This window comes from Hylaeus anthracinus, unplaced genomic scaffold (genome assembly GCF_026225885.1).
Source record: "Hylaeus anthracinus isolate JK02 unplaced genomic scaffold, UHH_iyHylAnth1.0_haploid 0, whole genome shotgun sequence".
NCBI classification, from domain to species: domain Eukaryota; kingdom Metazoa; phylum Arthropoda; class Insecta; order Hymenoptera; family Colletidae; genus Hylaeus; species Hylaeus anthracinus.
The window spans coordinates 547,419-560,587 of record NW_026533254.1 but is presented as its reverse complement, the minus strand read 5'-3'; the positions used below and the strand labels follow the sequence as shown (position 1 = coordinate 560,587).

The following is a 13,169-nucleotide window of genomic DNA, read 5'->3' as shown; positions in this document are numbered from 1 at the left end:
GAATTGAGTTCCTATTTGGGTTCTCACACTTCTCACGTTTCCTATAGCTACAGTACCTATATTGTTACACCCTGTATATCAGCTATACTATATTCGTATACTAGGGACACCGGACTGCGACGCCCCCAAAAATCTGGCGCCCCGGGCGATTGCCCCGCCTCTCCAACGCCGGTCTTGAGTATCCCGTAGCATCACTATCCTAATCTTACCCTCTAAACTTCAACTTATAGTATATATATACATGATTTTGTACCCCCTAACTGCCATATTTATTATCTACTGTTATGTATATACTTTGTGGTAGCGTGTGACAGGTGACGAAGTGCAAAATAGAAAAAAATGTCGCATAGAAAAAGTCAAACGAGGTTAGTGAAGTTATTGATTAGCATTTGATATTCACTTTTTTGTTAAAATCATTAAATCTTTAAATATTAACTTTACCAAGTTCTAAATATGATCTTATTCTTGACACTTTCGGTCGTAACATTGTGTAATAATTAATTATTTATCTTATAATAATGATTTTATTGACATGTCATGTAATTTGTTTACATGAATTATAATAACGTAAAATTAGAATCAAAAAGCTGAAAAACAAGGAGAAGAAAAACAATGAGGAGAACAATCAATATTTTGAGGACATAAAAGCAGATGAGAGTTTTACAAAGGACTTTGAATTTTTAGTAAATGCTCCAATTTCTGAAGATAATTTCTTTGTTTCGAAGGCAGAAAAAAGCTGGAATGTTGTTGATGTTTCTAAATACTCTGAATATTTCATGCTTGATCTGACAACATTATCAGCAGTAATTGAATCAATTCCATTTAATTCAAATGTTAATATCAACTCTAAATATTTCACTGTAAGTGTATTAATATGAAATAATTATTTTAATTAATTTAATTAGCTTCACTTTAAATTACATACTAAAATATGCATATAAAAATATTTGGATCACTGAATTTATTTTTTTATATTTGAACACTCAAATTAATGTAACTATTCGATACATTGTTTTTTCCTTGAATAAAGTAAATAATTAAAATAATTATTCATTATTTTAGTATGATCAGATGACAAGTATTTGTAACAAAGCAGAGGATGGTAAAGCAAAGTATAATCAAATTTTAAACAAATTAGAAGAGCAGGTTTCCAACGATATAAAAAGTGTAGAAGGAAGTCAAGATTTAGTAGAAGACACAACTGAAGATTTAGATTTTTTGCTATCACTTGAAGAACCAGTGAATGACCTTTTAACTATTGTGAAATCTTAACCTCTATCTTGTAATAATGGTACAAATTTATAGAAACTTACAGCTAATTAATTATTTCGAAGATAAATTTTTAATCTAAGATAATCTAATAAGTGTCTTTTACAGATACAAAAGTAACACCTAAATCTAGTACATCTGTGAAATCTATGGATCTGGAGAAGTGGGGTTGGATGATTTTTTAGATGATTAAATTTATTATTATTATTCCTGTAGTTCATTAATATTCAAATTATTAAATTCTTATGGTTAAATATCCCATGAGAGGATAAAACTATTGACAGAAATATTTGTACAAAAGTTATTTGGTTTAAAGGGGCAAATTATATGAAGTAAATAATTTTGTTGTAAATGAAGTAGTAAGGAAGATTTGGAAATTAATTTTTTTAAATTGAATATAATATAATTTAATATAGTACAAGATCATTTATTGATACAGAAAGCCCTTGATTAAAGTTTGAAATCAGTAGATTTAACGCAGCTCTGCAGTTGGTCGAAGAAGGATAGAGTTACCTCCTTTTCTTTTTTCCTCCTTCTATGCTTCTATGTTAAACTACCAACTTCAAAAGCTTTGTATAACAATAACTGATGTCGTAATTAGACCTTCTAAATTTTTCTGAACAATTTATAACAATGTCGTTAAATAAATGCACGTAGTCAGTCTTTATTGCAGTCTAGAACTCCAATCAATTATCAATTTCCATACTAAAATATGATTTCACTTGCTCGTAAGCTATGAGCATTATGGCGCCACCTGGTCCTAATCGCAATATTTTTGGTACTAATCCTTTGTATAAAGCTCTAAATCTGAAATAAAAGTAATCATTGATTATTATAATTAACATAAGAATATATAGAAAATGAAATAATCAAGTTATAAATTATTTTATTTCCATACCCTTCTCTGTGATAGACTAAGTAAATAGTTTGTAGTGTACTTTTATATTGAATTTCACCCTGAGGTCCTTGAATACGACTTTTAGCAACATCAAAGGGTATGTTCATACAGGATGCCACTGTCCCTGATATAAAACCTACAATAAACTAAAAAGTATGCACCGATTAAATTAATATCAATATTAAAATTTAATACTTAACATATTCATTGAAATGTATTGATTATTTTATAGATACATTAATTAAATAATTTTAATTTTTTTTCTCTAAAGGAATATGTATTTATTTATGTAACTTTCATTAACTATAGTATATTAAATATATTCTAGAAGGAAAGAAAAATCAGTCCTGATATGAATTGCTACTCATATTGTACTTAATAATAGTAAAATATACCTTAAGAAGTAATTCTGGAACTTGATCCTTCTGTTTAAGTAACTGAGGAACTACAGAATTATAGATTCCAAAATAAAATGTATTAAAAATAGAATTTCTCATTATTGTGGCAGATAGACCTTTATTCAAACCATTTAATCCAAAACCATGCTGTGTAAGAATACGTTGAGTCACAGCAAAAGTAGATGGGCTGTGACTGATATGTTTACGGTTAGATTGCAATTGCACTTTAACAACTTCAAATGGATTTACTAAAATACCCTCTGTTACTCCAGTTAAGAAGCCAGCATAATAATATGTCTGCAAGAGGCAAGTAAGTTATTAGTAGCACCTCAACACAGTGAAAACAGATTTATAAGTGATTAGAAAAATTCATAGTATTATTCATACCATTGTTTTTGATGTATTATTGCTAAACAACTTCTTATACTGCTCAAAGGAGAAGAACTAAAAAAGAGAAAGTATCTTATTTTTTTCTCTATAAAAAGCAAAACATCATTTAAACTTTACATACTTTTACTTCTATTTAACTTCCACAAACATTTAATTCTATTGTAACTTTTAATTTTTATTTCAAACTTCCAACACAAATGTGTCTTTTTATTAACAATTACTTAACATGATTAAAATAATTATTTTTACAAATACAATACACGTTACATGTTACATACTTTTACAGCTCTTTTGGGAGTTTCCATGATAATTGGTGGTAATATACCTTTCCAAAATGCTGCTAGCCCTTCATGTATATACATTTTTTTTATACAGTCATGAATTCCTGTGATATTACGAATATTATCAAAAACATTACTTCATTAATGAAATCCAGAGATAGAGATATATTAAAAAGTAATAAAACAGCAATGAACAAATTTAAAATAAAGGTACATTATACAAGGTAGTGATACAATGCCTGTATAGTAAAGAGCATCTTGCTGTGCAACTTTGACTTGCAGTTGGAAACGTGTTTTAATAAGGTCCATTGGATGCATCATGCAGGCTTCTACAAAACCTGCAAAACCTCCTGCACCAATCTGAATTACAGCCTCTCTTAGAAGACTTGGCTGATGTTGTATGGTTTCTTTATAAGCCATTTTATCTTGCGTGCTCTTAACAAGTATTTATTATCAATAATTTATTGTGATACTTTTAGTATCTATTGGTTTTGTTTTTGCTTTTTTTTGTTTACATAAAATAAAACATCACTTCTTTTACAGCTGTTCTAATTTCACTGCAATCCCTAAAGTAAACATAAGCATGATTTCATAATTAATGATTTATATGATACATGTAATAAACTTGTTATTGAAACTAATTAATTCTGTTTCTATTTTATCTGTTTAATATTTTTGTTATTAGTTTTTATTATTCATGCATTCTTGTTAATTACTTTTCTTGTTAAGAAATAAATAGTATAAACAAATAACGTATAACTAATACAATGTTAAATGAATTAATTGCAGATAAAAACGAATTATACAAATTACGATGTTTTATTGAATGTTATTGAAAATGATGTGAACGAAAGTTATATTGTTATTACAACAATGTAGTATGTAAAATAATTATAGATTACCGTATCCGAATTCACGATGAGTTTCGGAAATGTATTGCAATCAAACTTACGTAAAACAGTATTTCTCATTAAGTATGATGCAGCAGTATCTGAATATATCTGACCACGTGTTGTATTGTGCAATAAAAATTTGTTGAATCAATATTGATTAGTCGATAATTTTGAAGATGAAATGAGTAATTCTTAGATTCTTTCTTGTTTAAAAATAAAGCCCAAACTTTCTAATTATTTTTTAAATCGATCGTATCGATACTTTATAATGGTATAACTAATATAATACGTTTCTTTATTTAAATTATACAAACTTATATTAGGTAAATTTGCCATTCATTTAAAAAAAAAACTATGTCAATTTTAATCTTCCCATTATCATACATTCCAAGAAAGCATACATAAGTATATAGTTGAAGGTCGAAAGAATTTGTACGAGTTATTGTCACGAAGGTTGGGTACTTTAATGTAACAGAATTATGGATAAAAACATATTTCTGTTTAAACCAGAATTATAAACAATTAAGTGTGAAGGCAATGAATTCATTTCTGCATTGTATAATCGTCGAATACATTTGTAATCTATTAGAAGAACAATGATAAGCAAGATTTTTCAGATATTGAATTTAGTGTACAGGGTGTCTCAGTTAAGATGACCACTCTAATATAATGATTCTGTTGCTTCAAACAATATGAAAAAAAAAATTGTTCTAATACAATCTTTTATGTTTCGTAGAGCAAATATTACAAGATCATTAATGTTTTTTTTAAATGGGATGGGATATTTTCGTTTTTGTAATATTGTAACTGATAGAAAGACAAATTCAAACATGTATAATATATTAACCTTTGGAAATTCATGTAACAAACATATTTAATTCTCTTTACAGTCCATAAACTATTACAATAACTTTATTAAGATAATGTTAATATATGTAACATTCACATTGCACACATAAACACACACACACACAACAGAGGCAAAGTGTCCAATGATGTAATATGTTCTTTCATTTGTAAACATTTTTCATTGTTCTCATTCTCATTGGCGAAAGATTGCTTCTATCAAACAACTATACTAAAGTCACTGCTGTAAGCTATTAAAATTTGTGAAAAAGCAATTCATAATATTTTTTAATGTGTTTGTGGGACTTTAGTACACCAAACTTGTTTGTACATAGAACTTTTAACTAATGTACAATTGTGATTTTGTCATCAAGTTGAACAATGTTTACAGGTCAAAGGTCTGGTTTTAAGCCAAACAAGGTTTACAAGAATATTAGTATTACTCTTAAGTGTAAACATCAAAAACATGAATTAAACAGTGCATTATGTGTTTGTCTTTTTTGACCAGTCTAACACCTTATTTAATAAATTTTCAGACATATACAATAATCTGTTGATCGCTGCATAATAGTTTCTTCTACGTTTTGAACTTTTTGTTCATTCATGTTTATGTTACAGTGTTAATCAAGTAAGTAAATACATAAGAGCTTGTATAAAGAATGTCTTTGTCAATAAATGTTTTTGCTAACATTAAGATTAGATTTGTATACTGCTTAAAGGTAGAATTAAGCAACTTGTAATATTGCACAAATAAAATAACTTGCACAAGTTCAACATTCAAAATGTGCAGCTAGAAGATACGTATAAATATTGTTAAGATGAATCATTTCTATTATTACAAGTTATTTTATATGTTACAACTCAGGTTTCATTCCAAAACAATATTTCTCAAGTTTAAATACTTGAAAAATGTTTTTCAAAAACTAAGGATGTTACAGTTTAAGTTGATTAATATCTTCAACTCAACACACACTTCCACTTGTTATCAGTTAATAAGTTTTAATTTCAAGATTTAATCATTTTGATTAAAGAGATACGATTGTTGTAAAGACATGTTTCAATGTGTTAATTAACATAATTATATTAATTATTAAACAGTACAAATTCAAAATACATATACAAGTAGCATTGTTAAAACATTTTTTTACATTTGATGAATGACATCCATTGTGTCAAATTCTTGCAATAGAATCAATGAATTAGAAAGATAATTTTATCAGTTACTAAAGCAACTATAGATAATAAGTGATGCTTTGTTCACCTTCATGATAGTCTAACCATTCTTTGAAGCGAACCGTAAATGAAACCTTGAATCGTTATCGCCGCCATTTTGTTGATAGACAATTCGATGATCTTAATTCTAGGTCTCAGCTGGCGTCGACAGTAGTATTGCTGACGGTCAGACATGCACGAAGTGTCATTTTAATTTCTTTCTTTTCGTTTTTTTTCTCTTTTCTTTAATTTTTACGTTAGTGAAATTTGAATATGGAGGTTAAACATAGAAAGGTTTGTTTTCAATACTTCGTTTCATAGTAAAATTTATATAATTTATTGTAATAGTTTCCATAGGACATTCATTATGATATTGTTTAAGTGAAAAGATGATTAGTTAATATAACCTATATTCAGAAAAATATAATTCATATTTTTGTTGTAATTCATTGCGTATCGACACAAATTCTTTAGGAAATAAGAATATTTTACCTATAGTTATAGGTATTCATTAATTTATAAAATATTTAGTTTTTTATAAGTAATTAATTAGTCGGTGTTTTGTAATTCCAACGAAGTCGGTTTGTTAACGACCAATAGTTTAATTACGTAAGTTTCTAGGTGAATTAGCATTAGTCCATAAATATTTAAATTACAAATTTACGAATGTTGTAGTAAGAAGGTCATAGTTTTATTTAAACTTTTAAATGTAAAGAGTTCGTTAATTTCTATTGTAAATTATACATTTCACATGGATATTTTATTTCAAACTGTAATGAGAATACAGGATGTCTCAAAAATATTGGAGGTCCTTGAAAGGGGTGGTTCGGGAGGTAATTTGAAAACTTTTTCCGTAGTGAAAATGTTGTTCGAGGCTTTTTTAATGAGATATTAATGGAAAACACTGACCAATCAGAGCGCGAGTATGCCGGTTGAGCGCGAAGCAATCGACCAATTAGAGCGCGAGTATGCCGATGGAGCTATACTCCAACGGTATAACTGCGCTCTGATTGGTCAGTGTTTTCCGTTAATATTTCCTCAACTAAACCTCGGACAATATTTTCACCAAGAAAAAAATTGTTTCAAATCACTTCCCGAACCATCCCTTTCAAAGTGTTACAACATTTTTGGGACACCCTATATATGTCGGAATGACTTAGGAAATTTGTTTCTTATGTTGGCATTATGTTACGTTCACGATACAATTTCATTTCAGATTGCCTTTTGCGCTAGTTTTCAAACTCCTTGCATTATAAAAAAGTATAATAATTTGAATGCTTTCTATTCGTTGCTTCGATAATAAAATGTTCAATATTCTACTCTTGAAATAGTAATATAAACATACTTGTGTATTCAATGTTTTTACATATAAATAAACCTATATGAATATATACTTCTGTAACTTTGTTTTTCTCTTCAACTTTTCGATATTTTTGAGTTTGTATAATGCTACCCGACTTAAAAATGTATTTTCAGTGTTTTTGTCCATTCACATGTCCTTTGGTTTGAATTTTTCTTTCGCTATAACTTAAAAATAGCGCAAATATATTCTGATCAAATTTTGTATTCGTTTGAATATCTTTCCAACTTAGGAAATAGGATACTTTATGTCAAACTTTGCTAAAAAGCTTTATTTTTAAATATTAAGGTCCGTTAATTACCATTATATTAATACAAAATTTATTTACTAATTTTACTGTGACGTCGAGTATGTTTTATTTGAAAGTATTTGTTTAAACCAACGTCGATGTGAGTGAAGCCGCGGACAAAAATTAGTTTTCAATACTGAAGTTATACATTATGTTAATTATAAAGTCTGATTTCAGATATCAATAATAATAATAATAGTAATTTTATGTTATTTTAATACCTAAATATATAAATATAATATAGTATGTACTTATATATATTCACCTGTAGTTCCGTGGTTCTCTCAAGTTCGTGATGCTTTAGTTTGTTTAAAACGAAACCTCTCTTCATCGCATATATCAACCATTTGTTTTTATAATTTAGATGCAATATATTCAAGTAAGTTTAAAGCACACTTTATTTTATATACTGAATTTCACAGTAATAAAGTCACCACTTAGAAGTCTAATATATTTGAGGTTATTTATCCATTTATCCTTATATTTACCATTGAATTATTTATTTATGTTAATTAATTTTGTTTCCTCCTGTTAATTATATTAGATATAGTAACGCATCGAACTGAAATAAATAACTTAAACATTTGAATGTTGTAATATGTATGAAGAAAATAAGTTAACCTATGATTTCATTTTATCAAAATTGATGCAAAATTAAATTTTGTGAAATCATAATTAATTTTGGAGTGAATGTTTCATCTTATTCTGTGCAGAAATTCTGTGAATCAAGTGAATATTATATCTGTAATAGGTAGAATGTGCATATTTTTAAAACATAAATAAATGATTATATTTTTAGATACGATCACAAAATGAAGATATTCAAGAAGCAGAACAGAAACCACGTTCGAAGAAGGCTCATCCAGGCAGAAGATACTTCATGTTTGTGGCCTTGTTGGGAATCCTGGTCTTAGGACACATATTCATAGCGTATGATTATCATTTACATGTTTCACTTCTTATGTAATTGTTGACTAATACATTATTCATCTATTTCTTACTTTAAAGAAAAAGTAAAAAGATATATGTACTTTCTGAATTAACCTTTTGTGATTTAGAGGAAGTACATGCAATGTTAAAATATAATAGTTTTATTATATATTAATTTATATGTGAAATTATTTGGAGTTAACTGGAATAAATACTATGCATGGAGGCAGATGATTCAAACAAGAAAAAACCATTTCATAATAATTTCAATGACCATTTTTTTTTTTTTTTTTTTATAGGTATGATCTGCAGCCAGTACGTTTCGGTAGCAAAGCAATCGATACACTGGCTTTTTCATTCAATCTGCAAAAGCCATTTTATGTCGTAGTGGTCGATGCGGGATCAACCGGCAGTCGCGCTTTAGCCTTCAGTTTTCATGAGTCCATCATTGGTGGTAATTTGGTGCTGGATGCTGAACTCTATACGGAAACAAAACCAGGCCTCAGTGCTTACGCAGATAAACCCAAAGAAGCTGCTAAATCTCTGACAGTATTACTTGACAAGGTTAAAAGCGTTATCCCGCGTTCAGAATGGCAACACACTCCTCTTAGCATGAGAGCCACCGCTGGTTTAAGACTTCTTCCTGGACACGAGGCTCAGGATATACTTCAGGAGTGCAGAAAATTGTTTGAAGATTCTAACTTTCAAGTATGTAAATACTGTACTCACGCAATTTTAAATACAGAATTTATTGTCCTCTATTCATTGTAGGTGTCTAAGAATTCGATTGCGATAATGGAAGGCACCGATGAGGGTATTTTCTCTTGGTTCACTGTAAATTTCTTATTAGACCGATTTAATATGCATGGTACCAGTAACACAGTCGCGGCATTAGATCTTGGAGGAGGTTCAACCCAAGTTACCTTCTCTCCTAATCCTGCACAAGTACAAATATTTATTTAACATTATATAGATACTACAATGGATACAAGAATCGTATTTAAAACTTGGTGTGTAACAATAGATATTCTAACAATTAATCGGAATATTTTTAATATTTATTTAGGAAAAGAAGCTTGATGGACATATATATTCAGTTAATATATTCAATCACAACATGAGTGTTTACACTCATAGCTATTTAGGTATGGGTCTTATGGCAGCCAGAAAAGAAATTCTAACCTATGGAATGAAGCTAGACAATGTGAATTCAAAAGGAGTCATAGAAGTGCGATCTGACTGTATAAACCCCATAGTAACTTCTACCAAGTGGAGTTATGGAGGTCATACTTATCTCGTCAAAGGACCTGTCAATGAAACGCATAAACTAGTAAAAACTCAAAATTTTGCTGGTGGTGAAGCAGACAGGCCAATTGTTAACTTTGCAGAATGTTTAAAAATCATTGAGAAATATGTTGGTGGAATAAAAAATAAACCGATTGGTTTGAAGGACCATGAAATCTACGCATTTTCGTACTACTTCGATCGTGCCACAGAGGTAAATTATTAATATTAATCATATAAAATAATATTACTTTTTCTTCTTTTTAATTTGTTTTATCTCATATTTAAAATATTCATAAGTTAAGCAAACCACTACGGATATGTATAAGAAGCCATACTTTCACTATATTAATTAAAAGTAAGATAAATAATTTATAGGAATATATAATATATTAATATCAAGTTATGAATATTTCAGGTTGGTCTTGTCGACCCCTTTAAGGGTGGAGTCATCCAAGTAGGTCAATTTCTGAAGCATGCAATAGAGGTCTGTGATTATCCAAATACTGAACAGCCCTTTACTTGTCTCGATTTGACATTCATTTTTGTCCTCCTGCGCGATGGATTTGGTCTTAAACCTACCACAAAACTATATGTAAGAATACACACCATATGTTTGTTAAGAATAGCTGCAAATTTATTTAATAGTCCAAGATAGTTGATAATGTCAATTGCTATGTGAAAAGTGACTTACAATAGCAGCAATAGTAGTAACATTCTTACTATTACGTTTTATTGCAATGCAATATGGTGATATTTTTGTTAATATTTACTATTATTAAATTCTTTAAAGATAATACGTCACTTTTTCAGGGTGGATTATTAATTGAACTTTTTTCATTTTGTTTAACAGCTATATAAAAAGATTAACGATCATGAGCTGAGTTGGGCCCTCGGTGCTGCCTTCAACATTATCCAAAATGGTCTTTAACGCACCTGAATCATAGATAAACGAATTACAAATATTTTTGCACAATATCGAAGAAACTGTTAGACTTTGCTACTTGTGATGAAACTATTTGACTAACTAGAAACTGTTAATTTATTATCACGTTCATTGTTCTTGCTATAATATGCTTGTTTCTATTAATATGTTATTTAATCATTTGATTAAACATTATATTTGTAGCAATGGCATATTAAAGGCACCGTTCTTAACTAGGGACTTGTAAGACTTTTAACAAATATACAATACATGCGTACAAATACACAAAGTGATTCTCATGACTGGGATTGGCCATATCTCTTTTGTGATAGAAAATAAAATACGATATAGAGACGAAAAACTACTTGCATGGTTTAGCCTGAATTTTTTTGTACTGTTTTACAAATATAACAGTGTATAAATATTTGCAATGTGTAATTACAGCCCTTTGAAATAATGTTTCTATTATAACCTATCATAGTATGATCCGCACAGATTGCTGAGATTGCACGTTGCATATATCAAATTGTGTATGTTCATAGAAGAATAACACTTTGGACAGTTAATTCTTGTTAACCCATTTAGGTTTATCTTCTGCTATACCTAGCATTAATAATCAAATATATCAACGAACGAGTCGTATCTGTACATTTGCTTAAAAATTTGATAACTAAATCAAATAATTTTTTATATAAATATTGTACAGTAAATGATATTAACTGATCAGGATGGAAAAAATGTATTTGTTAAAGGCTTGAAATATACTTTATCATGTGATATACAAAGAAATACGAAAATTTAAGTTTATATTACAAGGTTATCATAAATATCGAAACAAATTTTCTTAACACATCTTTACAAAGCAAGATGTATAAGATTATGTTTAAATGCTGTAGCAAATATTTTGCTTACACCCTGTATAATAATTTTAAATTGTATTTCCAGACTACTTCCTAGTGAAATATTTTATCACTAAATAACAAATTTTGGGAATGTCAGTGGATTTCTATTTTAGGAAACGTTATAAGAAGAAATTGTTTATTTTTTTAAAAAGATTTATTTTGTGTATCAAGTAACGTTTGATAGTTCTATAAAATATCAACAATTGTAATTAAAAAAATTTATTGTTTCACTATAGTATTTTATAAATTGTAAAATATTGAATGCTGCAGGAGTTTTGTTTCATAATTTTTTATTCAAGACGAAATAAGAACCTTATTGTTACTAGAGAGCCCTTGTTACAAACATTGTCTATAAAGTAAGGAGAAACTAATTTGGTGAAGATATAATTTCATTCTAAATAAAAAAAAAACATATTCATAAACTTAAAGTTTCTATTCGTTATTTAGCAAACATAACTTTTGTGGCATCTTAATATTGCAACCAGTTTTATTGTAGAGAATTGAATTGTATTGGAATTTTATATTTTGGGCTGAACAATATAATTCTGGATTGTATGCACAAAATTTATCTAAATATATTTGTAAAATAATTATTAAATGTTAAATATTTTTACATTAATATACAATCAGTAAAATGTGGTGAAATTTCATTGCCCAGATTTTATCGATCAATGTATCGAATATAGATCTGCACCATTAATATTTTTCCATTTTATGTGCTTTTGAATTTTCCTTTATAGTTTCATAAATCCAAAAATATATAACATATCAACAATAACACTGTCCAACACGATTTTTTTTCGTGATATCCACTAGGTGATTCTTATAGGATTCCTCGTCCTAAATACGAATCTGAAAGTGAAATTGCTCCATCACCCTTAGTTTTCAAGAAATTCGCGATTTTGTAAATACGGTCGATTTTGAGAGAAAACGTAATACTACTTGAAAACTACGAAAGCTAGAAAGTCCTATTTAGTCTTAAAAGATAAAGGAGTGTTTTCTGAATACGAAGACATGTTCCTTTAGAATTATCTGCTCCTTTGAATGCCTGTAAATGAACACCGAATTTCATGAAATACTTTTGCATTTTTATGAAAAGTTATTCGTCTAGGTCGAATTTATTATGCATTATAGGATTCTGCAAACATTTCTGAAGAGAAAACCTCCCGCGGTAAATGTTGGAACGGTTTCTAATCCATACGGTTTGACAAAACGTCAACTCGGAACGCATGAACGGTGTTTTGCCGCTGCACAGCCATTGCTCGCTATGTTTCGGTCTGTCAGGGCCGTCG

General features: G+C 28.7%; 3 protein-coding genes across 8 annotated transcripts; 2 read left to right on the top strand and 1 right to left on the bottom strand.

The window, feature by feature from the left end:
• The first annotated feature begins 163 nt into the window (after nucleotides 1-163).
• On the top strand, nucleotides 164-1,556 carry LOC128894040 (uncharacterized). The gene is made up of 4 exons (XM_054155489.1): nucleotides 164-365; nucleotides 578-860; nucleotides 1,063-1,291; nucleotides 1,378-1,556. The coding sequence occupies exons 1-3, from the start codon at nucleotides 340-342 to the stop codon at nucleotides 1,270-1,272; spliced, it is 519 nt and encodes a 172-aa protein (XP_054011464.1). The 5' UTR covers nucleotides 164-339; the 3' UTR covers nucleotides 1,273-1,291; nucleotides 1,378-1,556.
• Nucleotides 1,557-1,778: 222 nt separating this feature from the next.
• Nucleotides 1,779-6,377, bottom strand: LOC128893176 (mitochondrial 2-oxodicarboxylate carrier). Of its 4 annotated transcripts, none has more exons than XM_054154105.1 (7): nucleotides 6,237-6,377; nucleotides 3,476-3,802; nucleotides 3,234-3,340; nucleotides 2,953-3,009; nucleotides 2,563-2,862; nucleotides 2,168-2,313; nucleotides 1,779-2,076 (listed from the first exon to the last, which is right to left on the bottom strand). In XM_054154105.1, exons 2-7 carry the CDS (start codon nucleotides 3,654-3,656, stop codon nucleotides 1,956-1,958), a joined length of 912 nt encoding a protein of 303 aa, XP_054010080.1. In that variant the 5' UTR covers nucleotides 3,657-3,802; nucleotides 6,237-6,377; the 3' UTR covers nucleotides 1,779-1,955. The 4 variants fall into 4 exon arrangements, with proteins under 4 accessions (XP_054010080.1, XP_054010008.1, XP_054010237.1 ...); XM_054154033.1 differs by lacking the exon at nucleotides 6,237-6,377 and adding an exon at nucleotides 4,189-4,330; XM_054154262.1 differs by lacking the exon at nucleotides 6,237-6,377 and adding an exon at nucleotides 4,189-4,330 and having other exon boundaries at nucleotides 2,168-2,303; nucleotides 2,682-2,862.
• Nucleotides 6,322-12,510, top strand: LOC128891495 (nucleoside diphosphate phosphatase ENTPD5). Of its 3 annotated transcripts, none has more exons than XM_054151028.1 (7): nucleotides 6,322-6,481; nucleotides 8,636-8,766; nucleotides 9,066-9,474; nucleotides 9,538-9,711; nucleotides 9,833-10,264; nucleotides 10,469-10,645; nucleotides 10,904-12,510. In XM_054151028.1, the coding sequence occupies exons 1-7, from the start codon at nucleotides 6,461-6,463 to the stop codon at nucleotides 10,979-10,981; spliced, it is 1,422 nt and encodes a 473-aa protein (XP_054007003.1). In that variant the 5' UTR covers nucleotides 6,322-6,460; the 3' UTR covers nucleotides 10,982-12,510. The 3 variants fall into 3 exon arrangements, with proteins under 3 accessions (XP_054007003.1, XP_054007089.1, XP_054007173.1); XM_054151114.1 differs by lacking the exon at nucleotides 6,322-6,481 and adding an exon at nucleotides 7,979-8,215; XM_054151198.1 differs by lacking the exon at nucleotides 6,322-6,481 and having other exon boundaries at nucleotides 8,645-8,766; nucleotides 9,066-9,081; nucleotides 9,155-9,474.
• Nucleotides 12,511-13,169: the final 659 nt, after the last annotated feature.